The 27,014-nt window shown below is 44.6% G+C and overlaps 1 protein-coding gene across 3 annotated transcripts in view; it reads right to left on the bottom strand.

Annotated features, from left to right (window-relative positions):
- Positions 1 to 12,066: 12,066 nt before the first annotated feature.
- The window catches only part of kdm7ab (lysine (K)-specific demethylase 7Ab), a 34,970-nt gene continuing 20,022 nt past the window's right edge, over positions 12,067 to 27,014 (bottom strand). For 2 of the 3 annotated variants that reach the window (XM_020481089.2, XM_031823009.1), the window contains exons 5-20: positions 22,883 to 23,024; positions 21,993 to 22,179; positions 21,452 to 21,614; positions 19,927 to 20,014; positions 19,616 to 19,722; positions 19,409 to 19,500; positions 19,060 to 19,146; positions 18,598 to 18,834; positions 18,347 to 18,471; positions 17,671 to 17,879; positions 17,484 to 17,578; positions 17,242 to 17,381; positions 16,897 to 17,045; positions 16,721 to 16,788; positions 15,237 to 15,519; positions 12,067 to 15,120 (exon numbers count right to left, since the gene is read on the bottom strand). In XM_020481089.2, the coding sequence (XP_020336678.1) occupies positions 15,032 to 15,120; positions 15,237 to 15,519; positions 16,721 to 16,788; positions 16,897 to 17,045; positions 17,242 to 17,381; positions 17,484 to 17,578; positions 17,671 to 17,879; positions 18,347 to 18,471; positions 18,598 to 18,834; positions 19,060 to 19,146; positions 19,409 to 19,500; positions 19,616 to 19,722; positions 19,927 to 20,014; positions 21,452 to 21,614; positions 21,993 to 22,179; positions 22,883 to 23,024 (2,261 nt within the window). In that variant the 3' untranslated portion in view covers positions 12,067 to 15,031. The remainder of the gene's footprint in view (positions 15,121 to 15,236; positions 15,520 to 16,720; positions 16,789 to 16,896; positions 17,046 to 17,241; positions 17,382 to 17,483; positions 17,579 to 17,670; positions 17,880 to 18,346; positions 18,472 to 18,597; positions 18,835 to 19,059; positions 19,147 to 19,408; positions 19,501 to 19,615; positions 19,723 to 19,926; positions 20,015 to 21,451; positions 21,615 to 21,992; positions 22,180 to 22,882; positions 23,025 to 27,014) is intronic. The other variant, XM_031823007.1, reaches the window with a different exon arrangement.

The following is a 27,014-nucleotide window of genomic DNA, read 5'->3' as shown; positions in this document are numbered from 1 at the left end:
TTGTGTGCAACAATAGTTCAACATTTACCTTCTGCTGCCATTTCTGTCAAGCTGTCTACACATACAGTTTGATGCATATGTTCGATAAATACAAGGTATGCACCACACAGAACGCACTGCAACTGCCTCTGCAACGCAATGCTGCAAGGCAAACGCAGAGTTCCATTAGAAATTAATGTACTTCTGGTGTACCAAAACGCAATAAGCTGTTGGTGTGATCGAGGCATAAATCACAGAAAATAGATTTTGTGGTGGCAGCTGCAGAGAAGTACCTGGGGGTACAAGATTTTACTTCAGAAGAGTTACAGGATGTGTTGAGTGGTAGTGTAGTACACACCATTTGCCTTGATGACAGCTTTGCACACTCTTGGCATTCTCTCAACCAGCTTCATGAGGTAGTCACCTGGAATGCATTTCAACAACAGGCGCCACCTTCCAGTTCGTGTGAGTACAGCACAAGGTGAGTCCAAAAATGTCTTATATGCTGCTGCATAAATTATGTAATAAATTATGTAATATGCCAGGGAGATATGTATATTGTAGCTAAGAAAGTAATAATAAGTGTATGTTGTGTAGTAAGCTGTTATTAGCCGATGTGCCTCACCATAATAATTTGGTAACTTCCCCCCTCATAACTAAGCCTACTGTTCTGACTTGATGGTGCACATGTAGCCTATAGCCTGTTTTAGATAAATGTAATAATTGAATATTGTAAGAGCTTTCATTGTCTGCTTATATGTCCCCTTTATTTATGCTACGGTTCTGACTTGGTGTACAGGGAGATTACGGGCCCATGTTCTGAATATTGTTGCTGTACATTTCAAAAGTGCTGAACAAGTAGTTATATTGATTACGTCTGTCCTAGTTCGCTCATTAGTCCTGAATTCACTCCACGGTGCTGAAAAGAAAGGTCTGCTGTTGGGACAGCTTTATGTTGGTCCTAACAGTATGTTGGCAAAGTTTGTCACCGTTGTAGTGCAATGCATGTATTGTTTAGTGTTGTGTTGTGTCATGTAGTGGCTTTGATGCCATGCATCAAAAACATTTTATTTGTGTATGCCACACCAAGATTTACATGCTAAAATCAGCACTGGTCGAGAGTAGACCCACAACTGATCCAAATCGAATGAAACATTCCAATCACAAGACTTTTGCACCGTTATTTAAATGACATTTTCACTGTAGCCGAGAATGTTCCCTAACAAAAAAATTTTGCAGTTCTGAAACTGCAGTAAAAGTTCAGTAACTGTAGTCGACTGGTATTTTGGACGCAGTTTTTTATGTATTTATTTTATTTCACCTTTATTTAACCAGGTAGGCTAGTTGAGAACAAGTTCTCATTTACAACTGTGACCTGGCCAAGATAAAGCATAGCAGTGTGAACAGACAACAACACAGAGTTACACAAAAAATAGTCTATATACATTGTGTGCAAAAGGCATGAGGAGGTAGGCGAATAATTACAATTTTGCAGATTAACACTGGAGTGATAAATGATCAGATGGTCATGCTCAGGTAGAGATACTGGTGTGCAAAAGAGCAGAAAAGTAAATAAATATAAACAGTATGGGGATGAGGTAGGTAAATTGGGTGGGCTATTTACCGATGGACTATGTACAGCTGCAGCGATCGGTTAGCTGCTCAGATAGCAGATGTTTGAAGTTGGTGAGGGAGATAAAAGTCTCCAACTTCAGCGATTTTTGCAATTTGTTCCAGTCACAGGCAGCAGAGAACTGGAAGGAAAGGCGGCCAAATGAGGTGTTGGCTTTAGGGATGATCAGTGAGATACACCTGCTGGAGCGTGTGCTATGGGTGGGTGCTGCCATCGTGACCAGTGAACTGAGATAAGGTGGAGCTTTACCTAGCATGGACTTGTAGATGACCTGGAGCCAGTGGGTCTGGCAACGAATATGTAGCGAGGGCCAGTCGACTAGAGCATACAGGTCGCAGTGGTGGGTGGTATAAGGTGCTTTAGTAACAAAACAGATGGCACTGTGATAAACTGCATCCAGTTTGCTGAGTAGAGTATTGGAAGCTATTTTGTAGATGCCATCGCCGAAGTCGAGGATCGGTAGGATAGTCAGTTTTACTAGGGTAAGTTTGGCGGCGTGAGTGAAGGAGGCTTTGTTGCGGAATAGAAAGCCGACTCTAGATTTGATTTTAGATTGGAGATGTTTGATATGAGTCTGGAAGGACTCAGAATAACTGCATTGTATACTACACAATAACTACAGGGGAAAAAAAACTGTTATTTTGGACGCAGTATTTGCAGGATTGTCATGTGTGCTCCCTCTCCGCTGTCAAGGTCACCAGGCTGCTCGTGATGACACCTGTCACCATCGTTACGCGCGTCATCACTCACCTGGACGCCATCAGTTCCCTGATTACCTTCCCAATATATATCACTCCCTTTGGTTCCTTCCCCAGGCGTTATTGTTTCTGTGTCATGTCTGTGCGTTGTCCATGTTTCTTATTTTGTATTATGTTGAGTTTAGTTATTAAAACCCTAAACTTGCTTCCCGGCATTCAGTGCAGATCTTTACAAGGATACTGTAGTTATACTGCACCCTCTGACTGAAATCTTTTTTTCGTAAGGGTTGTACTCACTTGAAAACAATAAAGCAATTATTCATTGCTTTTTGGTGTTGTAGGCTCATTTAGGTAGGGGAATTGTATTGTCCCTTAACAAGATCAATAAGGGAGATTTTGTGTGTCTCATGTCTTCACTGTTCCTTCATGTGCAATGATGCACCTGGCCTCTCTGCTGCCTATCAGCTATTCCTATTTGTTCTTGTCGGTTCATATAAAAAAAAAAGCATGTAGCTTTGAATGTCTTTGTGTGGTATGATCACTAAACTCAGCAAAAAAAGAAAAGTCCTCTCACTGTCAACTGCGTTTATTTTCAGCAAATCTGTTGTTCTGCCCCTGAACAAGGCAGAATTTGTTATTCACTGACTTGCCTAGTTAAATAAAGGTTAACCCTTAGCGTAGGTTGACCCGTAGCGACGAATTTACGGATTCTACTTGTAGAATGGCAATGCTCATTATTGGCCAACAACTTGACTTTGAGCCAATCAGAGAGCACAAACCACCACGTGGGTGAGCCAACAAAAAAAAAAAGAAAAAAAAATTATTTTCTCCATATATCTACGGATGAGCCAGTCACAGTTTCCAAACCCAGATACGTAACATCGCGAGACTTTCAGGAACGCTTGCCAAGCAGACCAGGCCGATGTTTGGAGTTTGAGAAATCAATGAGAGGAGTGAAATTATTCCTTAGATGGCAATTTTCTCGGAATCGAAAGGCACAACCTAGATTCGATACAATGTCTAAAGTATTTGAACATGTTGTTATTCCAACCTCGTGATAGTGACAAACAGACACGTTTTCATTTTCGTGAAAAACAACCATATTGAATGAGTGCCTTTAATTTGACGACTTGCACATGCGTAGTTTGGTGCGAGACGACCGTTAGACCCAATGGCATGTTTTCCGAGTTTAGCTAGACAAGGTCGCCATGACATCGCATACATCGGTGATCGGGTATTTCTATTGGAGGAGCAGTTTCTGTCTATATTCACACTACTGTCTTTGAGTCAGTCACACGTCATATGTAATGTGGGCTATGGGATGGCAGCATGCTTAGAGCACATAGGCAATGCACACAACACCAAATACTTCCTCCAAGCTAGCTAACTACGGTAACTAATATTGACATTAGAATTACATCACAATGGATTAACTAGTTTCCACGAAACAGCTTTCTGTGTTAGCTGCCGAGTTGAGATTATGAAGAGTGAATTAAATGTTTCTTCATCATCTTGCTAGGTAGTTATCTAACGTTAGCTTTGGCCATCTGGCTACTATCAAGAAGGGTTTTCTTCAAAATAGCAACATTTACACAGATAGCTTCGAATCTAGGCCATAAGGAATATGCATTGTCAAGCAAAGCTACTTTTTTTTGGAGTGCATTTGAACAAGGCTGAGTGTCTTGAGCTTTTACAGAACGCCCAAAAGTTTAATGACATTCGGAGATTGTCAAACCAAACCTTAAATACTGGGTAGATCTACAAGGTAGGGAGATATGTATTTTCTGTCTGTCGCGATTGACCTAGTCAATTTATTGTGGTGTCGAAAACGCAAACCATGATATTGAAGTGCCCAAAGTCAGTGTGCTTTGTTCGGTGCATTGGCACAAAAATCTAATTAAAATCATATTTTGCAGATGTTATGGGGGGTGTAGTGAAATAGGGCAGAGCACAATTGGCCCAGCGTCGTCCGGTTTAGGGGAGGGTTTTGCCGGGGTAGGCCGTCATTGTAAATAAAAATGTGTTCCTAACTGACTTGCCTAGTTAAATAAAAACATTAAAACGTCCTGGAGGGCAGTGTGCCCCCCCCAGTGATGCGTTGGGCTGACTGCACCACCCTCTGGAGAGCCCTGCTGTTGCTGACAGTGCAGTTGCCGTACTAATCACTGATACAGCCCGATAAGATGCTTGCAATGGTGCATCTGTAGAAGAATTTCGTCAGCCTCCTGAGAAGAAAGAGGCACTGTTGTACCTTCTTCACCACACTGTCAGTGGCACGCCAAGGAACTTGAAGCCTTTCAACCTCTACACTGCGGCCCTGTCGATGTGGATGGGTGCATGCTCCCTTTGCTGTCTCCTAAAGTCCACGATCAGCTCCATCATTTTGTTGACATTGAGGGAGGTTATTTTCCTGGCACCACTCCGCCAGGGCCCTCACCTCCTTCCTGTAGGCTGTCTCGTTGTTGGTAATCAGTTCTACCACTGTTGTGTTGTCTGCAAACGTCATGATTGAGTTGGAGATGTGCATGGCCATGCCGTCATGGGTGAACAGGCAGTACAGGAGGGGGTGAGCACACACCCTTGTGGGGCCCCTGTGTTGAGGATCAGCGTAATGGAGGTGTTGTTGCCCACTTTCACCACCTGGGGTCAGCCCGTCAGGAAGTCCAGGACCCAGTTGAACAGGGCGGGGTGCAGACCCAGGGCCCCCGACCTTAGTGATGAATGCTGAGCTGTAGTCAATGAATAGCATTCTTACATAGGTATTCCTCTTGTCCAGATGGGATAGGGCAGTGTGCAGTGCGATGGCAATTGCATCATCCGTGGATGTGTTGGGGCGGTACGCAAATTGGGCTGGGTCTTTGGTGTCGGGGAAGGTGATATGATCCGTAACTAGCCTTTCAAAGGACTTCATCATGATAGAAGTGCGTGCTACCGGGCGATAGTCATTTAGTTCTGTTACCGTAGCTTACTTGGGTACAGGAACAATGGTGAACATTTTCAAGCAAGTGGGAACAACATACTGGGTTAGGGAGAGATTGAATATGTCTGGAGACACTCCAGCCAGCTGGTCTGCACATGCTCTGAGGGCTCGCCTAGGGATGCTGTCTGGGCCAGCAGACTTATGTGGGTTAACACGCTTAAATGTCTTACGTCGCCCATGGAGAACGAAAGCCCACAGTCCTCGGCAGTGGCAGTGTGTTTTCCTTGAAGAGGGTGAAGAATGTGTTTAGCTTGTCTGGGAGCAAGGTGTCGATGTCCATCACGTGGCTGGTTTTCCCTTTAGAAACTGTGATTGTCTGAAGTCCTTGCCACATTCGTCTCATGTCTGAGCCGTTGAATTGCGACTCCACTTTGTCTCTGTACTTACGTTTTGCTTGTTTAATTGCCTTAAGGAGGGCATAACTGGACTGTTTGTACTCATCCATGTTCCCAGTCACCTTGCTGTGGTTAAATGCGGTGGTTTGCGCTTTCCAGATTTTTTGGTTTGGATAAATTATACTCGTCACAGTGGGAACAACATCCTCTATGCAATTCCTGATGAACTCAGTCACAGAGTCAATGTTATTCTCAGACGCAACCCGGGAACATTAAATCACATTTTATTGGTCACATATACAGTTGAAGTCGGAAGTTTACATACACTTAGGTTGGAGTCATTAAAAATAGTTTTTCAACCACTCCACAAATTTCTTGTTCAACTATAGTTTTGGCAAGTCGGTTAGGACATCTACTTTGTGCATGACAAGTCATTTTTCCAACAATTGTTTACAGACAGATCGTTTCACTTATAATTCATTGTATCACAATTCCAGTGGGTCAGAAGTTTACATACACTAAGTTGACTACAGCTTGGAAAATTCCAGAAAATGATGTCATGGCTTTAGAATCTTCTGATAGGCTAATTGACATCATTTGAGCCAATTGGAGGTGTACCTGTGGATTTATTTCAAGGCCTAACCTCAAACTCAGTGCCTCTTTGCTTGACATCATGGGAAAATCAAAAGAAATCAGCCAAGACCTCAGAAACAAAATTGTAGACCTCCACAAGTCTGGTTCATCCTTGGGAGCAATTTCCAAACACCTGAAGGTACCACGTTCATCTGTACAAACAATAGTATGCAAGTATAAACACCATGGGACCACGCAGCTGTCATACTGCTCAGGAAGGAGAGGTGTTCTGTCTCCTAGAGATGAACGTACTTCGGTGCGAAAAGTGCAAATCAATCCCAGAACAACAGCAAAGGACCTTGTGAAGATGCTGGAGGAAACAGGTACAAAAGTATCTATATCCACAGTAAAACAAGTCCTATATCTACATAACCTGAAAGGCTGCTCAGCAAGGAAGAAGCCACTGCTCCAAAACCGCCATAAAAAAAGCCAGGCTACGGTTTGCAACTGCACATGGGGACAAAGATCATACTTTACGGAGAAATGTCCTCTGGTCTGATGAAACAAAATTAGAAAGAAAAAAAAAGTCCAGGACCTAATTGCATAGGGCGGGGTTGAGACCCAGGGCCTCCAGCTTGATGATGAGCTTGGAGGATACTATGGTGTTGAATACTGAGCTGTAGTCAATGAACAGCATTCTTACATAAGTATTTCCCTTGTCCAGATGGGATAGGGCAGTGTGCAGTGTGATGGCGATTGCATCGTCTGTGGACCTGTTGGGGCAGTATTCAAACTGAAGTGGGTCTAGGGTGGCCAGTAAGGTGGGGGTGATATGATTCTTGGCTAGTTTCTCAAAGCACTTCATGATGACAGAAGTGATTGCTACGGGGTGGTAGTCATTAAGTTCAGTTCTTTGCCTTCTTGGGTACAGGAACAATGGTGGCCATCTTGAAGCATGTGGGGACAGCAGACTGGGCTAGGGAGCGATTGAATATGACCGTAAACACACCAGCCAGCTGGTCTGTGTATGCTCTGAGGACGAGGCTAGGGATGCCGTCTGGGCCAGCAGCCTTGCGGAGGTTTACACGTTTTACTCAAATCGGCCAGGGAGAAGGAGAGGGGTGCAGTCCTTGTTAGCGGGCTGCGAAGGTGGCACTGTATTATCCTCAAAGCGGGCAAATAAGGTGCGTAGTTTGTCTGGAAGCGTGATGTCGGTGTCAGTGACGTAGCTGGTTTTCTTTTTGTATTCCGTGATTTCCTGTAGACCATGCCACATACGTCTCGTGTCTGAGCCGTTGAATAGCGACTCCACTCTGTCCCTGTACCGGCATTTTGCTTGATTGATTGCCTTTCAGAGGGAATAACTATGCTGTTTATATTCAGCCATATTCCCAGACCTCTTTCCATGGTTAAATGCGGTGGTTCGCCCTTTCAGTTTTGCACGAATGCCACCATCCATCCACTGTTTCTAGTTAGGGTAGGTTTTAATAGTCACAGTGGGTACAACATCTCCAATGCACTTCTTTATAAACTCACTCACCGAATCAGCGTATAGATCAATGCTGTTCTCTGAGGCTGACCGGAACATAACAATCTTCTGATTGGTCAGACCAGCATTGAATGGTTCTAGTCACTGGTACATCCTGTTTGAGTTTCTGCATATAAGACGGTAAGAGCAAGATGGTGTCGTGGTCGGATTTGCCGAAGGGAGGGCGGGGGAGGGCCTTGTATGCATCGCGGAAGTTAGAGTAGCAGTGGTCGAGTGTATTACTTCTGCGCTTAGTGCAATCAATATGCTGATAGAATTTAGTTAGCCTTGTTCTCAAATATGCTTTGTTAAAATCCTCAGCTACAATAAATGCAGCCTCAGGATATATGGTTTCCAGTTTACATAGTAAAGTTCCTTGAGGGCCGTCTTGGTGTCTGCTTGAGGGGGAATGTACACAGCTGTGACGATAGCTGACGAGAATTCTCTTGGGAGGTAATATGGCCGGCATTTGATTGTAAGGAATTCAGGTGAGCAGAAGGACTTGAGTTCCTGTATGTTATGATTACACCATGAGTCGTTAATCATGAAGCATATAGCCCTTCCTCTTCCCAGAGAGGTGTTTATCTCTGTCGGCGCGATGCATGGAGAAGCCTGGTGGCTGAACAGATTCCGACATAATATGCAGAGAGAGCCAAGTTTCCGCGAAAGAGAATGTTACAATCTCTGATGTCTCTCTGGAAGGCAACACTTGCTCGAATTTCGTCTACCTTGTTGTCAAGAGACTGGACATTGGTGAGTAGCATACTCGTGCACATCGCCCACCGCTCCCGTCTATGGAGCATGACCAGGAGGCTTGTCCGTCTGCCCCTTCTGCAGCGCCGTTGTTTTGGGTGAGCTTCTGGGATTAGATCCATTGTCCTGGGTGGTGGTCCAAACATATCCCAGTCTGCGTGATCAAAACAATCTTGAAGCATAGATTTCCGACTGGTCAAACCAACGTTGAACAGTCCTTACCACGGGTGCTTCCTGTTTAAGTTTCTGCCTATAGGAAGGGAAGAGCAGAATGGAGGCGTGATCTGATTTGCTGAAGGGAGGGCAGGGAAGGGCCTTGTAGCTGTCCTGGGGAGCAGCAATGTTCAAGAATACTTGATGAGCAGGTCGCGCAGGTGATGTGTTGATAAAACTTATGTAGCATTTCCCTCAGATTCCTCAAGTCTCCAGCTACAATAAATTCAGCCTCAGGATATGCGGTTTCCAGTTTGCACAAATCCAGTGTATTTCCTTGAGAACCGTTGAGGTGTCGGCTTGAGGGGGAATATACACGGCCGTGACGATGACTGAAGAGAATAGTGAAATATTTCTGATTGTTACCACAATCACACCATGAGTAGTTAATCATGAAACATACACCTCTGACTTTCTTTTTCACGGAGAGCTCTTTCTTCATGTCTGTGCAGTGTATGGAGAACCCCACTGGCTGTATGGACGGGGATAGTATATCCGAAGAGAGCCATGATTTCGTGAAACAGAGTATGTTACAGTCTCTGAACATTAGTGAGTAATAAACTTGGAAAGGGTGGATGGTTTGCACGCCTCCTTAGTCGGACTAAAAGCACACTCTGTATTCCTCTTCTTCATTGGCGACATCTTGGAGCACCCCTGGGATGAGTGGAAATGCCTCGGTGGGTACGAACAAAGGATCCAATTCAGGAAAGCCTCATTTCTGGTCAAAATGCTGGTGAGAGACTGCCGATCTAATATCCACAATATATTTTCTACTGTAGGTATTTTCCACCAACAGAAACCTGATGGTGGACAATTCGTCATATACTGTATATTTTATATGATTATGAATATGGCATCATACTGTTGAAAATCGTATTTCCCTCCAGCTGATCATTGTCTGTAGCTGGCTCTGATCATAGTGTAGGCCTAATGAAACATGCAGGGAGAATTGGTTGGCAAACCCTCAACCTTTATGACCCGTAGCCCTGCGTAGCATTGACTGTGGCGGGGTGCATTTATGTTATGACACGTTGGTCCAGCAGTACATTTCTTTTTCTTTTTTTGTTTATTTAATTTACATTTTTTTTTATAAATTTTTTGAATTTCACTCCCTTTTTTCTCCCCAATTTCGTGGTATCCAATTGTTAGCGGCTACTATCTTGTCTCATCGCTACAACTCCCGTACTGGCTCGGGAGAGACGAAGGTCGAAAGTCATGTGTCCTCCGAAACACAACCCAACCAAGCCGCCCTGCTTCTTAACACAGCGCACATCCAACCCGGAAGCCAGCCACACCAATGTGTCGGAGGAAACACCGTGCACCTGGCAACCTTGTTAGCGTGCACTGCGCCCAGCCCGCCACAGGAGTCGCTGGTGCGTGATGAGACAAGGATATCCCTACCGGCCAAATCCTCCCTAACCCGGACAACGCTAGGCCAATTATGTGTCGCCCCACGGACCTCCCGGTCGCGGCCGGCTGTGACAGAGCCTGGGCGCGAACCCAGAGTCTCTGGTGGCACAATACATCCAAATAAAGGCGATTCTGAAAGAACTGATAGGCATATTGCTTACACCGGTCATGGACTGGCTTACAGGCTGTCCAGACTCCAGTCCTTCCAGATCAGTGAGCACTGAAGAGATTGAGAGCAGGGCATGGTGGCATCAAATCAACTGGTAATACAGTAGTATTACTAGTAGTACTAGCAGTATACTGTGCACTTTACTGTACAGTGAATTTTAATCAACGCCCTCCTGTCCCACAGGAGACTTTGCCTCTTGCCAGGCATTCGTTAATAAGAAGGTATTCTTAATTGACCTGCCTGTTAAAAAGACGTAAAATAAATACGAATAGTGAGTGTCTGAATGTGTCCCCCTACTGCTGAAATATGGATCTCTATGCAGACAAACACAAGGCACGTTACATTTGTTGCATACTGCCCGCCATGCATTATCTCACACTTTTAGATCCCCAAGCATGCACATTGTAGATGGAAACAAATACATAGGATGTACAAGGGAAATTCTTAGTTTGAGTTACAGTACGCTATATATACACAAAAGTATGTGGACACCCCTTCAAATGAGTGGATTCGGCTATATCAGCCACACCCTTGCTGACAGATGTATAAATCGAGCACAGAGCCATGCAATCTCCATAGACAAACATTGGCAGTTGAATGGCCTTACTGAAGAGCTCAGTGACTTTCAACATGGCACCGTCATAGAATGCCACATTTCCAACAAGTCAGTTCAACCTTTTGCTCTGTTAGAGCTGCCCTGCTCAACTGGAAGTGCTATTATTGTGGAGTGGAAATGTCTAGGAGCAACAACGGCTCAGCCGAGAAGTGGTAGTCTACATAAGCTCACAGATTGGAACTGGCGAGTGCTGAAGCGTGTAAAAATCATCTATGTTTGCAACACTCATTTTCGAGTTCCAAACTGCCTCTGGAAGTAACGTAAGTACAAGAATTGTTTGTCGGGAGTTTCATGAAATGGGTTTCCATGGCCGAGCAGCTGCACACAAGCCTAAGATCAATGTGCACAATGCCACGCATCGGCTGGAGTGGTGTAAAGCTCGCCACCGTTGGACTCTGGCGCAATGGAAACACGTCCTCTGGAGTGATGAATCGCACTTCCTCATCTGGCAGTCCAATGGACAAATCTGGGTTTGGCGGATGCCAGGAGAACGCTACCTGCCCCAGTGCCAAGTATACAGTTTGGTGCAAGAGGAATAATGGTCTGGGGCTGTTTTTCATGGTCCAGGCTCCTTCGTTCCAGTGAAGGGAAACCTTAACACGACAACATACAATGACATTCTAGACAATTCTGCGCTTCCAACTTTGTGGCAACAGTTTGGGGAAGGCCCTTTCCTGTTTCAGCATAACAATGCTCCTGTGCACAAAGCGAGGTCCATACAGAAATGTTTTGTTGAGATTGGTGTGGAAGAACTTGACTGGCCTGTACAGAGCCCTGACCTCAACCCCATCAAACACCTTTGGGATGAATTGGAACGACGACAGAGCCAGGTCAAATCGGCCAACATCAGTGTCGAGCCTCACGAATGCTCGTGGCTGAATGGACGCAATTCCAGGGAGCAATGTTCCAACATCTAATGGAAAGCCTTCCCAGAAGAGTGGAGGCTGTTATAGCAGCAAAGGGGTGGACCAACTCCATATTAATACCAATGATTTTAGAATGAGATACTCGACGATCAGGTGTCCTTTACCTGCTTTACAGTAGCCATGGATGACATTAGACATGAAATTCAAGTGATCTAAGAGTAGCTATCACATCAATGGTATTTGTCAATGCAAAATATCTTAGCCAGTCTTACTGATGCATGTTGAAGTTGGACTGGGAATAAATAATGAAAACATTGCTTAAAAATATTTTATTTACAGGCCACATTGGGATACAGAAATAAACATTCAAAGATTACAGTGTCAAAAGACTTAAGCTTATTTCGTTTTGAAAGATCACAACCTATAGCCGTTGAAACAAGCAATCTGCAGAATAGAAAGACATACCATGACCAACAGATCACACAAATGTAAAACTGATCTAAAATGCAGTCAAATAAATACTGTACAATTAATAGTAGCCTACTGGATAATAGGACCCTGCCAGCAGGCCAGTAATGCCATGCACGATCAAACATGTTGGATGCTGAAAAGTGAAACAGTTGAGTAACTGGAAAGCAACTTATGAGCTTTGCTTCTAAGAAGCTTTGTTGTTATTTACAAGGGCTGGGAGTAGGAGAAGTCAAGTTTCTCTGATTGAATCTCTACAGCATCTATAGGCAACCGCAAAATGCTAAATAGCTAGACAGGAGCGCAGCACAATTAACATGAGGGTGTAGAATAAGTCAGTCAAAGATGGGAACTCCGTTCTGGGTGGGTGGTACTTAAAGCTATTTGACATGCTTAAACCTGGAAGTTAGTGCAATATGTCTTGCCAGGTAGCACACGAGAATAGTGAAGATTTAGTGATGGCTTAATTTTACTTGGGGTCCCCTCTGTTGGCATGCTCTGTGCCAAATTAAATAAATGTTTTTATATTCAAAAGAGATTGCGTCCTTTGGGTCGACCTAAATATTTGAAGTTCTTAGTCTAGAAACGGTCACCATCAAACAGCCCTGAGCAGTCGTAACTTTGTCCACCATTCACGGTTTGAAGTGACAACAATTAACATGAAAAAACAAACAATTTTGGAATGAAAGTTGGAGACAGGCTACATAATTCCATTTCTATAAAAAAGGACTCAAGGGTACAACTAAAAGGGTTCTTAGTGACACTTGTAATACCAACTACACATAAAAAAAAGTGAATAGATCAATGATCAGAAAATGTGTCCACAATGATGTGTCATTTCATGTTGCTTATCAAAACAAACGTTTCTTAAGTCAAGAGCATGGGTCCCTGAGAAAGACACAAACTGGAGCAATCTCTCACTACAAATGTAAGAGGTCTTTCAAGCCATTCATGGTGCTCACATTTTTGGCATTATCACCAAAAAAAAGACCAATTCAAAATCCAACCTGAGGTCTTTCAAGCCAATATGAGGATATATATATATATATATATATATATATATATATATATATATAGTGACAGGGAAAATAAGCATACCCTTTAACAATAACTGGATCAGTAGACTTAATTACATACCATACTAATAGCAAACTTCTGTCACTTAAAGAAAAAAATCCACTCTTTTTTAAAATTAGTCCACTGTTGATACCGTCCCAAAATGTTTTGCATGTCAGCAGTCAAGTTTTCAAGGTAGGATTTTATGAAGCAAAGTGTCACTTGATGCGGCAAGTGACACTTTGCTTCTTGAAAATCCTATCTTGAAAACTTGACTGCTGACATGCAAAACATTTTGAGACGGTATCAACAGTGGACTAATGAAAAAAAAAAGAGCCAAAATACAGTTGAGTGGATTTTTCCTTTGACACATTTATAAAAAAATAAATATTCTTTCAATTTCATACAAACAGCCAAATATTCTTGACCAATCTTTTTTAATCAAAGTATCATACTTAGCCCAAGTAGAAGATAGGAAATGTGTATAATCTTTTGTAAATTTTTGCTGAAATCCACCCATACAAATGTAAGAGGCAAAGTATACAACCTCTTAGGGAAGAAAATCCCACATCCGTTACACTATCCATCGTAACAGGATTGTCATAGTCATTAACTCCCCCCCCCCCTCAATACAGAATTCAATACCAGCAAAAGAAACAGAACAATAAACACCAAAAGAGAAAGTGAAATAAATTATGGATAACTTATTTTCTGTAAATAAATTCTGTACATTTTTTACTTTATATAAAAGCTTTTTGCAGTTTCAGAAACATTTAATAATAACAGCACTCTCAAGCTCCTGCCCTAATTTGACCAATAGATGGCACCAAAGGAACACATTTGATATGATCAACTATAGCGTGATCAACTATAGAGCAATAAGGCTCGTAACTATTTTAGTAAACAGAAGCAGTACTCTTAATGTGGTGGGAGAGGTATTTTTTGGAATGGCTTAATGCATTAGGATTCATAGATAGCTTTTTACATACTGGGAGGCTGATAAGGCAAGGTGACTAGAGTGCTGCATCAAAATATCTCCCCCCTCTCTCAAATGCAATCACTGTTGTGATCGTGACAGGAGGCTAGGCAAAAAGGATAGCATGAATATACACTATAGCACCATTTCAAATTTGTTCCAACACCATAGCACCATTCTTGCTCTTCAGTCAGACTAACACAAGACAATCTCCCAAAGAGGGGATGAAAACCAGGTCGCAGAAAGCAGCATCTTCACTTGCCATTCTCGGCTTAAGCACAACATGTTTTGCTTGTCGTGGCATAACAAGTAGTGTTGGTTGGAAGGGCTAGTGCAAGCCTTGGGTAAAGCACCAGCCAAAACAGATACAAAAGCGTGTGGCTCAGATGCAAAGTTGTTGTATCAAAAGACGTAATTTAAATGCCCACTGCCATGCATCTTTGGACAATCCTGTGTTGTTGCGGTGCTTCAACTCTGAAACAAAGCCAAATTTACTGTGTCTCTCTTTTGATGACTAGAACATATACAATCCAATGTCACTGCTGAGAATCCATGCAGTTGTTTTTACAGCGGAACCATCACTTCACCATGGCAAACGGTGCGCTCGCTCGTGTCTTTGTCATCTAGCATGTGGAGTCAGTGATTCAGGGCAGTCCATCCAAGCGATGATTTTTGATAGAATGTGAGAGTCGAAGCTGAAAGAGACGCATCCTCAGTATATGGGCAGGGGTCGAGTTGTTCCTTAAAGTTTTTACTGGAGACATAAGGGTCTTGAGTGCTATAGCAAAAAGTGGTTGTTCCTGCTCAGCTTGAGAATCTTCCCCAGTCTCTGCTTGGTGGTGGCCATACCTTTCTTAGGACGTTTTCCTGAGAAGAAGAAACATTGCACAGAGATCAATAACAAAAGTAGGAGAGAAGAAGAATGCTACACTCATTTCAACTACTATAGATTAACTAGATCAAATAAAAATATGGAGTCAAACCTTTAGTTGCTTGATTACTGATGGGTGGGGTGTTTGGGGCAGACCTCTTGGAGGGGTGCAGGGGGGGTGACAGAGTGGTCTCACAGTACTGATAGTCAGTCCCTGGGCTGGGGTCCAGACAGAGGGGGCTAGAGGCAGCCCGAGAGGGGCTCTGGTCCCCCCAGGCCTCGCTGCTGTTACTCCCACTGCTCTGACTGTCCATGAAGTTCTTGTTCTCCTGGATCCTCTGGCTGAGTTCAGCTCGACACTCCTTACGCACATGCTGCTGGGCCCTCCGCTCATCCTAAAGGACAGGGAGACATTGTTACTTTACGTTAGATCCTTTAAGTCTTTACTGAAGACTCATCTCTTCAGTGGGTCATATGATTGAGTGTAGTCTGGCCCAGAAGTGGGAAGGTGAACGGAAAGGCTCTGGAGCAAAGAACCGCCCTTGCGGTCTCTGCCTGGCTGGTTCCCCTCTTTCCACTGGGATTCTCTGCCTCTAACCCTATTACAGGGGCTGAGTCACTGGCTTACTGGGGCTCTTTCATACTGTCCCTGGGAGGGGTGCGTCACCTGAGTGGGTTGAGTCACAGATGTGATCTGTCTGGGTTGGCGACCCCCCCTTGGGTTGTGCCGTGGCGGAGATCTTTGTGGGCTATACTCGGCCTTGTCTCAGGATGTTGGTGGTTGAAGATATCCCTCTAGTGGTATGGGGGCTGTGCTTTGGCAAAGTGGGTGGGGTTATATCCTTCCTGTTTGGCCCTGTCCGGGGGTGTCCTCGGATGGGGCCACAGTGTCTCCTGACCCCTCCTGTCTCAGCCTCCAGTATTTATGCTGCAGTAGTTTGTGTGTCGGGGGGCTAGGGTCAGTTTGTTATATCTGGAGTACTTCTCCTGTCCTATTCGGTGTCCTGTGTGAATTTAAGTGTGCTCTCTCTAATTCTCTTTCTTTCTCTCTCTCGGAGGACCTGAGCTCTAGGACCATGCCTCAGGACTACCTGACATGATGACTCCTTGCTGTCCCCAGTCCACCTGGCCGTGCTGCTGCTCCAGTTTCAACTGTTCTGCCTTATTATTATTGGACCATGCTGGTCATTTATGAACATTTGAACATCTTGGCCATGTTCTGTTATAATCTCCACCCGGCACAGCCAGAAGAGGACTGGCCACCCCACATAGCCTGGTTCCTCTCTAGGTTTCTTCCTAGGTTTTGGCCTTTCTAGGGAGTTTTTCCTAGCCACCGTGCTTCTACACCTGCATTGCTTGCTGTTTTGGGTTTTAGGCTGGGTTTCTGTACAGCACTTTGAGATATCAGCTGATGTACGAAGGGCTATATAAATACATTTGATTTGATCCCAACTTGTTACCTAGAGAGGAAGATTAGTCATTCCAATACAGGGTGAGTGATTCTGATGTCCTCTCAAAATAGAGACGTCAGTCTTTAGAGGTGCCGGCATCAGCATGTGCAGTCATGACCCATTCAACCTTGGCTATTGTCATTACCTGAAGGCTCAGTGTGGAGTTGCTGTCTGAATCCTGGCTCTCCTCCCCTGACGCAGGCTCTCTTTCACCTACAGGACAACCACAGGGAAAGTTTACTTAATCTGAAATGTATTGAATTAGGTCCTTAGTCAAATTGAGATGTTGATGTTTATAAGAATTTCAGGACTGTAGCGCACCACGGTCAGGGGAGCGATGGGCTGGGCTGGACCACCAGGGCTCCTGGGCAGTGCTACTCTCCTCTGGTCGCTGAGGGTACAGCAGCCCTGCCATGGACAGCATGCCCTCAACAGCCTCCTCTTCTGTGGTTGGCGAGGTAGGATGTTCTCTAAAGGCCAGCAAGTAAAGGAACAACTTCATTTAATTTCTGAACTCAACTGGATAATGAATGATTCATGCATAACTCCTCAGCCACTGTGGCTAATGTAATACTAAATGTCCCCCCATTGGATTCCTATTGCATTGCATACAGAATACGTAGAACAAGAAGGCCATTTGGTCCATTTATCCATGCGTCTCCGTACCCTTTGAGTGGTTTGTGGTGGTGGCTGAGGGCCTGGCTGGCCTGCTGCAGGTCCGTCACACTGCCTGTGCCTCGCTCCGTCCTGCACAGCTCCTTATCCTCCTCATCTGAGCTCCCTGAATCCTTCCCAGAGTCCCTTTTCTGCACAAGGTCACACAGATGTGTCAGCCTTTATAACTTAAAAACTCTTCCTCCGTGTGAAGGAGAGACCGGGCTCTTTGGGGAGGAAGTGCGATTAGTTACCTGTGTAGAGCAACGCCCTTCGGACTCAGAGTCTGAGATGTCGGAGTACACCGCGGTTCCTTTCCTCAGATCGGAATTCACTCTTTCAAAAAACTCTGAGGAAAAAAAGAGAAGGATGAATTACATACCTCTGCAATGGAATTTTATCTTTTAATTTTAATTCTCTGGCATTCAAAGATGAGCCTACCTAAACCGTTGATTGACAGCCGGTGACTTGACCAGTTAGACTCACTGCTGAGAGAGCTCGGTATCTCCCCTCTCTCTGGGTCTCTGTGCCGTTCCTGCATGGTGTCATTGATTTCTGTTTTCACCAGGACTCCTCCCAACTGGTGGCCACCAGTCCTCTCACCTTCCCACACCGGACTATTCTTCACCCTGGTGTGACAACGCTCATCTCTGTGCACACATACACACACTAGTAAGAAGGGGAGAAAAAGCCAAGAGGCAAACAACAGAATTTGGCACTGAAAGCCATTTTAGCTCATTTTATTTAGGCAAAATTTTGATGTAAGTGGTGAGTTGAAACATAAACATAAACATAAAGATTGCACAGTGCAGGTGGTCCATTCGAACGTGTTTAGGCTGTACAACACCAGCTCTGTGTTGAAACATGTAACCACTGCAGCCAGTAACGTGAGCATTATCAAAGCCAACCGGAGGTGTTGGATGGTGAGTAGAGTGAGTCACTGCTCTACCTGTTGGGAGGTGATGCATGACTGAGGACTTAGCGAGCGAGCAGAGAGACGCCGGCTGGCAGAGGAACCATTAACCCAGGCTCCAGATCCTTGGCTCCTTCCCTGAAAAGGTCACAGGCAGCCGGGGGCCAAGGGTGCTAGGGAGGGGGTGGGGTTCTTCTGGCTCACCTGATAATCCGGCCGTGGCACATCACCAGACGTAGGTTGTTGTCCAGGCTCCGCTCCACAGCTGCAGCAGATGCCACAGATGCCTTGTTGAACTTGGCCGTCACCGTGGAGCTGAACGGGGCATCCTGCGAAAAGAGCATAGAGATTTACTTTAACAAAAGTTGATAATTAACCTAGCCTCAGTGTAGGAGTTGCACATTGGGTTAGACCAAAGCAGCATGGGGGAGATGGTAGTGTGTCAATACCCTCACCTCCTCAAAGGGTCCCACTTCCAGCCTCTTGAGCACCTGTCGCGTGTGCAGCTCCAGGATCTCCAGGTTGGAGGGCGTCTTGGGCGCGTGGTGATGATGGTGGTGGTGCCGTAGCCGTCTGGCAGTCCTGCGAGCATGATGGCTAGCCCGGTCCAGAGTCGACCGCGTCAGCGGGCATCCTCCACTTCCCTGAGATTTCATTGGCTTGCTACCTCCAGCACCACTCTGCTGCTCCTCCTGTGGTTAAGAAGAGATACTAGTCAGTACAGAACCAGAACGCTGCAATAACCAGCTTGAAAGAAACACAGTGCCTTTGACCTGGTACTTAAAAAAGAGAAAAATGGAAATAAAAAAAGAATGAGGGACAGCCTTTTACTCGGAACACAAATTGTTTAGAACCAGCTCCAAGTAGTCACATAACAGCTTGAGGCCCTCTCTCCCAGCCCCGTCACAAGGCCTTACCTCCAGGTAGCGGATTTCCTTTGTGAGTTCTTTAATTAGACGGTTGGGTCTGATATGGTCCGGGACCTCGCTGGCCGGCTCTGTGACCTGAGGAGAGGCAGAGAGCGTTGGGACAATGAGGGCTCGTACAGTCTGTCTGCAGATGGTGGTTACAGTTTCCCAGCCTGGTCTTAGTCATACCAACACATTGGATACAACCTGCCCACTATTGACCTTAATAGAAGGAGCCCAATGTAGATGACATTAGAATGTATATAATGTGACCAAACGTCCTATTCTGTAGTCAGATGTTACACGCACAAAAGAAGCCGATTTGGCGTCTACAATAAGGTTTCCTGTAGTATCTTACCTCTCGCTTCAGCCAGTTCTTCAGTGCAGTAATCAAGGCTTTCACTCCTTCTGTCAGGTAGGCTGGGGGCTGGCAGTTATCCTCTCGTAACTCTGAGAAGCCAGGAATCATATGAGAAGGATGTCAAAAAAAAAGTGCAGAAAGTTACCAAAAGGGGACATCACCGACACAGCAACAAACTCTTCCTCCAAGTTGTATTTCTCTCACCCTTTAGAGTCTCCAGTAGATTCTTTGCCACATACCAGCAGATGGCCTCAAAGTAAGGGAATTTGAATAGGTCAGGAGTCTTCAACCGCCGCTCCATCTCATAACACCTGTAGTTGAGGATGCAGCAACCGAGGTCAAACACACACAACGCTGAGACCCATCACAGTGAAACCACCACTTCATTGCTGGCCATTAAAAAGAGCAGAAGGTAAGAGCGGTGTATTTAGCCATTCATTTCAATGTTATTGCTCTACAAAAGTAAAGAAAGGCAACAGACTGAGCAGAGGACAGAGGGTTTTCTGGGTGCTCACCTGAGCTGCATGCCTATGTTGAGATTGTGGAGGAAGTTCCCTCCGAACGCCATGCAGTCCTGAGAGGTGAGAACAGCATGGATCCATCCTGAGGAACACAGAGGAGGATAGACCACATCAACAGCTGACCCACAGATGTGGAGCAAAAGGCCAGTAGCAGGCAGAAGACAAACATGCAATAAATCCAACATTTCATTTGGGATTCTTGTTCTCCAGCTGTGTTTCAGCCACATCAAAGGGTTTAGGAAATGGTTGAAAAACCTTCCACGTTGCAGCAGCGCATCCACAGAGGCGTGACGATGCTGGGCTGGGAGGCCCTAAACATTATAAATGCCCGGCCATGGAGGGTGCACAGAGAGCTGCTGTGGCCCCAGCAGAGAGAGGACGGGAGCCACTCAAGTGATTCTATGGATGGCTGATAACGGTTGGGGTCCTCTCTCATCCTCTGCCTGTCTGATACATATCAGCCATCAAGAGCCCAACCGTGTGACCTTCCCTACCAGGGGCCTTTGGCTTCCCGCAATAAACCATTTCAGAAATGGTATTTATGGTACAGCAGGGGGCCTGTGAATGCAGTTCATGAAATCATAATTTGTACATTCATCCAAAAGCAGGTGGGCCCATGCTGATGGATCATTGTGCCACAGTTAAAATGATCAAATACTCTTTACTAAAAAATGTACGTTCATTTTTGACATCAGGAAATAGACACAGATTTGTTGTATTTGTACAATGACATTTTCCTCTGGGGAATGGTGGTTTTATGTGTTTATGTACTGAGGACCTGTGTGTGTGTGTGTGTGTGTGTGTGTATAACCCAATATGGAACTGGGCCAGGGCTCTCTCCCAGCAGGGAGCCACTAAGAATCTCACGCTCTCAGTGTCTGCTAGCATCATCAGTCCAGAGACCTTTCACATTCCCAGCAATCCAACTGGGAAAAGCAGCCTTGTGGGAAGCTGTGTTGTTTCCCTCAAGTCAAAAAAGTGTCACTATAAATAACTTGAAAATCTGCTTCTCCACCCTGTGGCTAGAGAAACTGGATCAAATAATTAAATATGCCCTTTTACATGATGTGCATCAATTCATTTTGGCGTGTCATCACCTATTTGACTTGCCATGTAATCGAAAGACCATATATATATATATATATATATGATGTAGGGAAGTTCTGTGAACAACAGTGGGCGTCATGTGGTGCTGTTGTCCTCGGTGACAGAGGAGGTCCACTCAGGCCCTTCAGAGCGCACAGTGGAAGACACAAATAACACAGGTCTTCCTGTGAGGCGCTATATCAAAGGCTAGCTGCTCCGCTCAGTGCTAAATGGAAAAGCAGCTTTACGGCTCGTGTTTTTGAATGCCCTTATGTCTGCAGCAGAGCTTTGGAAATATAGTGCTCTACACGAGGAATGTTGCAACAGTAGAGCAACTTAAACCCTTTGAACTCAGACAAGTTCCTTTAAAAAAAAAACTGACTTTGTCCTGTGGTGGAAAAGGAGACCGCTGCTTCTCGTAGCTTCTCCTAACCTGTCGGGATGAGGACAGTGGTTCCCTGCGGCACCACACACTTGTAGCACTTGTCCACCTTGTCGCCGAAGAACACCTCGCTCTGGTTGGGGGAGGAACTCCACGCCTCGTATAGTGCAAGATTAGCCTGGGTCGGCTTGATCAAGTAGAAGATCTTCTCTCCCTTCAGGACAGAGAAGAAAAAAAATATATATATATATTTTTTAAATTAGCAGAACATTATTCCAGTGCAATGGAATTATTAATAATACAAAACAATTTACACAAGTGTATCTGGAGGGGGAGATTTTCGGAGGAAGGCAAATTAACAAGACCCAGCATGTAGTCAGTGGTGCTACAGTAAAACACTTGAGGGGTGACAAACCTCAGGAGAAGCATGAGGATATTCAAGCTGGGCTGTCAGACTACATAGTCAATGCAAAACGCCCTGAAGAAGACTATAAACAACTCTGGTGCCTAACCCTAGCACATTTTACAAAAGGGATACACTGCTGTCTGTGAAGATATAAATCATGCTGAGCATAGCAATTCCACAGCTTACCCAGAGTACGTGGTACCACACGGATGTGCCTCCGAAGTCTATGTGGAAGTCTGTGTAGCTGTCCTTCACCCCCATCAGGCAGTACTTCTGGACAAAAGGCTTGGGGAAGAAGGAGTCATCTGGCCAGTAGTTCTCAACCCAGGACATCTTCTGAGCGATATCAGGCACCACCACCAGCTCTGCCATCCTGAGAAGATATAAAGAAGTGTTCAGGGAAGTTCTACCAGTAAGGCTGATTCCTTTTTAACGCTACTCATCTTTCAAAACACACACCATTACTGCGCTCTAATAAGGAAGTATTGTTCATCACGTTACACAGCTTCATATCTTACCCATCACTGTTCACCAAACTAACCAGGCATTTACCAAGAAGATTCATTTAATATAACGAATTTCTCCACCTCTTTGCCAATTTAGAGTGGTTTATTCTACCAGCTGTGCTGCTTCTCTGTGTAGCCCACGCAGCACAGTAGGAAGGAAACAGCACAAAATGGACTATAATGTTGGGGATAAAGTTCGGAATTACACAATTTCATGTGTACAACATCTAAAGACCTGCATCACTATACTGAGAGGTTTGTCGTTTTTAAAATGATATATTTTGGTGTTTTTTGAGCCTTAGTTCCTGTTTTCCCGTGACTCCCATACCGCAGAACAAGCAATGAGGAAGTCTATTGCGGGTGGGGTGAGTTTCTCAAAACCAAGTGAAATCGGGAAAAAAAATACATGTCTAGACCCTTTTATAATATCACATTTACATAACAAATAGGATCATTCCAAATGGTGAAAATTCAGTGAATCCTAAAAATACGTAAGTGAATCCAAATTATACAATGATCAACGCAGTAGCAGGATATACGTGTTAATAGCGAAAAGTAACCAATACTTACTTGGTGTCTGAAAACTCCAGACTGATCACGTTCAGCACCTTTGGCCGATAAGGTTTGTAGTAATACTTGACGAACTCTCGAAGCTTCATTTTGCTGTCTGCCTGTCTGGCAACATCAATGACATCCACAATTTTGTCACCACCTGCAAGAAAGTAATGCTTCAGCTTAGAATATGGTTTCTGCGATGCAGAAAGTAGTCTGGAGGAAGTTCAAGATGGGATGGGACAGGCATTAACACTTGTAGAATGTAGTATGTTAAGTAAGGACAGGTGCCAGGTGGATTTGATATGATATTACAGCATCGCCCCATTACTGCACAGTACTACTGACCAATACATGCTAAACCTAGCTTCTAAAAATACTTTAATATATTGAAATCTACCAGGGATACTCACAGGTCCAATCCACCACCCTCACCCCAGCCCAGACAGAGGGCCAGCCAGAGACAGACTACAGTTCTCATGCGCAGATGTCCAATGATGGAGGGCGCAAGGAGTGAAGCTTGCTGCCATTTTCAGAATCCCCATAATACTCCTGATGGACACCTCAGTGCTGCTGCAGCCTGCCCACTGGAGGAAGTGCATTGAAACATTCAAGGCAATCTCTCCGCATCCCATTACTGTCCTTCCATTGATGGACGCTGGAGGAGCCTAGTAAGGGTTGGCTAATGTCTTTCATGTGTGTCGATAACGCCACCTGTGTACAGCTGGCAAACTGCAAATAAATAAAAAAAATGGAGGGGGGGGGAGTTGTGAACAGACCTGCAGTTAACACAGGGCATGACAGGACAGCTGGTGGCTGTGCAAGGACAGCCCTGTTTGGCCCTGCTGGCCACCACCTGATGAAAGGGAACAGCTGGAGGCAGAGTAGCCTCACATACAGAGAACAGCCAGAGGAGCACTAGAGTACAGATGGGAAGGGGAGCTGCCTGGGCGTAGAACCACCAACGACAAGTTGGGGCAAAAAAATCTCTCCAGCCACCAATGTCCTGGGCGAATACTTATGGTCCTCATTTTAGCAATTATCTTTCCATCCAGTGACACAGTCAGGGACTAGGAGCACAGGTCTCCTGGAGAATAGACAGGGCGGTGCTGGTCCCAGGTCTGAGGTACTTGGAAAGTGTGATGTTAAAACCATGCTCCAAAAGGACAAAAGACACTTTACAACAGGTTTGCCATTAGGGTAAATGGAGAGACGGCCATGGAAAAAAACATATCGTTCAATACAATTAACTTACAGGTCCCTGCTGAGCCTAGCAGGCAGAGTGCCAACTGAGGTGAATGGATGAGCTTGGGCAGCTGGCCTGTGGTGAATGCTTGATTAAGCACGGGGCATTTAAACATTGTGAATATGAACAATGTTAAAGAATCTTTTCCAACTAATAAACCCCCAAAAGAGACCCACACATGAATACATTAAACCATTTGACGGTCATTGTCAGGCTGACACCTCAACCTAGACTGATAACTCCACAGGCTTATGCCTAATCCAAGGAGCTTTCAGGAGTCCAAGAGCCATGAAAACCACAACATATCACTGTGAGAATGGAAGACTGTTCTTCTGCCAGTGACAAATAATATGCTGCTCAGAAACAGAGGAGTGGGCAGAATGTCTGACACACATCTCTGACACAGATGTGAGATCGAATTTGGAGCCTGAGTTCCCAAAAAGGAAGACCATACCATTCATCTTTTCTAATATCTACAGTTCTAATATCACACCATGACTGTGGGCATGAAAGAAAAAAACCCAGAGACACAATAAATCCCATGCTAAGAAAAACAATGGCCAGTGCTTCACTTTTTGTAGTCTTCTGGTTATGGTAATATGATACACTGGTCACAGGGACACATTCTCAGGTTAGCAGCAATAGTGAGACGGTTTTGTCTCCACTCTTTCTGTTTGTGTAGACAGAAGGAGCAGAGTGAACGTAATTTGAACCTAAAAGAAACTTAGCCGGACATAAACCTGAGATGTCTGATAATGTACTGGGGATGTAAGGGGATCTCATAAGTACCAGACTCTCAATAGTGGAGAGAGGTGATAAACCACGGTGCTCCGTAAGCTAAGCCACTTTTAGCGACATACTTATTTCATTATTGGTGGATTAATGTAACTGTAAAAAGGTGGACCCAGTGAACCTCTCAGCTCTGTGAAATGAGATGGTCCCGAGGCGCATTAAGTTGCAGTAATGTACAGACACGTTACACTGCAAGCACTTAGGATTAATATTTAACCCTCGACAAGATGCTCAGCTAGCATCTCATTAACAAACACGTTTGATTAAACATCACACTCAGCGGTAAACGATCCAGAAATGTCTAGAGAGCTGGTGTACATAGAAACAGAACATTAGCGCACTGAAACAATTCTTTTGAAAATGGGTCTGTTTAGAAAATAAGTATGTCACAGTAAAATGTACACAAAGAAAACAAAGGCACCAAAACAGCACACTCGGTGAGAGAGGGCTCCATTATAACACACCTAATGTAATGGTAAATCTTAGTGCTGGTGGTAGCATTGCAGGTTCTGGGGTGTATCAGAAATATTTGAGCTATTTTCACAGCGGGAATTATGGGCGCAATAGCTGGCAAAAAAGGGCTGGGTTTTGATGAATAAATTAGTTGCAGGTGTGTCGAGGCTTGGCCCTTCACTGGCCAATGAGAACATGTTTCATGGCTAAATCTGTTGTGTATTTAAGGTATTTTTATATCAACTACAAATCAAATGTTAGTCCGTAATAAATAGCCTACAGAAACAAAATGCAGGCCTATCCCATATTAGATAATTATGTTGAACATGTTTGCAATCCACATTGTTCTAAGTAGGGTAATTGCATGGCTTCAATAAAAATACATATATTTTCTTTTTTAAAACATAGCATTCAAACTGATATAGGCCTACTGTAAATTGCCTTGTCTGAGCTATGCCAAACATTACACAAGATTAAATAAGACCTAAAAAGACAGTGAATGATTCTAATAACACAACTTGTTTTAAGTAGGCTGTGTCTAAATACAGTTACAGGCACCATAATTGCTCCCCGTGGGCATATAATATTATGACAACGTAGACTAGGGATAGTTTTACCCATACCTACACTTTTAAAAAGAACTGGAAACAGATCCAATATAAAGATAAAAAGGGGTGGGTGGGGGGGGTCCACTTACTGCACCCAAATATAATGTTTTATAAACATCATGGAACCATGTTAGAGATCATTTTCGCACCTCTCCAAACATAGCAGACAGCTTCTAAAATGCATTGCATGCGAGCCATGCATTCTAACAAAGCCATGGACAGTGAATCCTTCTAATAAGTTTGGTTTTTAATCCAATTAAACTAAAACAAGCAATATGGTTTTTTTAAACGGCAACTATATTTCTAAATAGGATGGGGTCAGAATCATGATATCAAGAATTGCATCTCTCGTTCCATGAACAGGCACTTGTAGGCCTAAGGCCAAGAGCTTTTTGGCAGGAGTAGCCTATAATGTTTGTCCTATCCATTGAAGATATACCTAGGCTACTATTTAATAAACTATACAATAGCCTAATCCTACAACAGGCCAAGTTATAACAAACATGTAGCCTATCTAGTGTTCTACATTAAATTGGCTTCAACATGGAAGTCTTAGGCTATAGACTAGGGGTATTCAACTCTTACCCAAGGAGGTCCGCACTACTGCTGGTTTTCAATAACTAATTGCACCCACCTGGTATTCCAGGTCTAAATCAGTGGACATGGCTTCGAGGTCCAGAGTTGAGTATGAGGGCGTCTCCCGAGTGCCGCAACAGTCTAAGGCACGGCATTGCAGTGCTAGAGGGGTCACTACAGACCGGGTTCGATCCCAGGTTGTGTCGTAGCCGGCCGCGACCGGGAGACCCATGAGGCAGCGCTCAATTGGCCCAGCTTCGTCCGGGTTATGGGAGGGTTTGGCCAGCCGAGATGTCCTTGTCCCAACTCACTCTAGTGACTCCTGTGGCGGGCCGGGAGCATGCACGCTGACATGGTCGCTGTACGGTGTTTCCTCCGAGACATTGGTACGGCTGGCTTCTGGGTTAAGCGAGCAGAGTGTCAAAAAGCAGCGTGGCTTGGTGGGGTCGTGTTTCGGCAGACACATGGCTCTCAA

This window comes from Oncorhynchus kisutch, linkage group LG4 (genome assembly GCF_002021735.2).
Source record: "Oncorhynchus kisutch isolate 150728-3 linkage group LG4, Okis_V2, whole genome shotgun sequence".
In the NCBI taxonomy this organism is placed as follows: Eukaryota; Metazoa; Chordata; class Actinopteri; order Salmoniformes; family Salmonidae; genus Oncorhynchus; species Oncorhynchus kisutch.
Note: the sequence above shows the minus strand (reverse complement) of the source record. Positions and strands in the feature narration are given on the sequence as shown.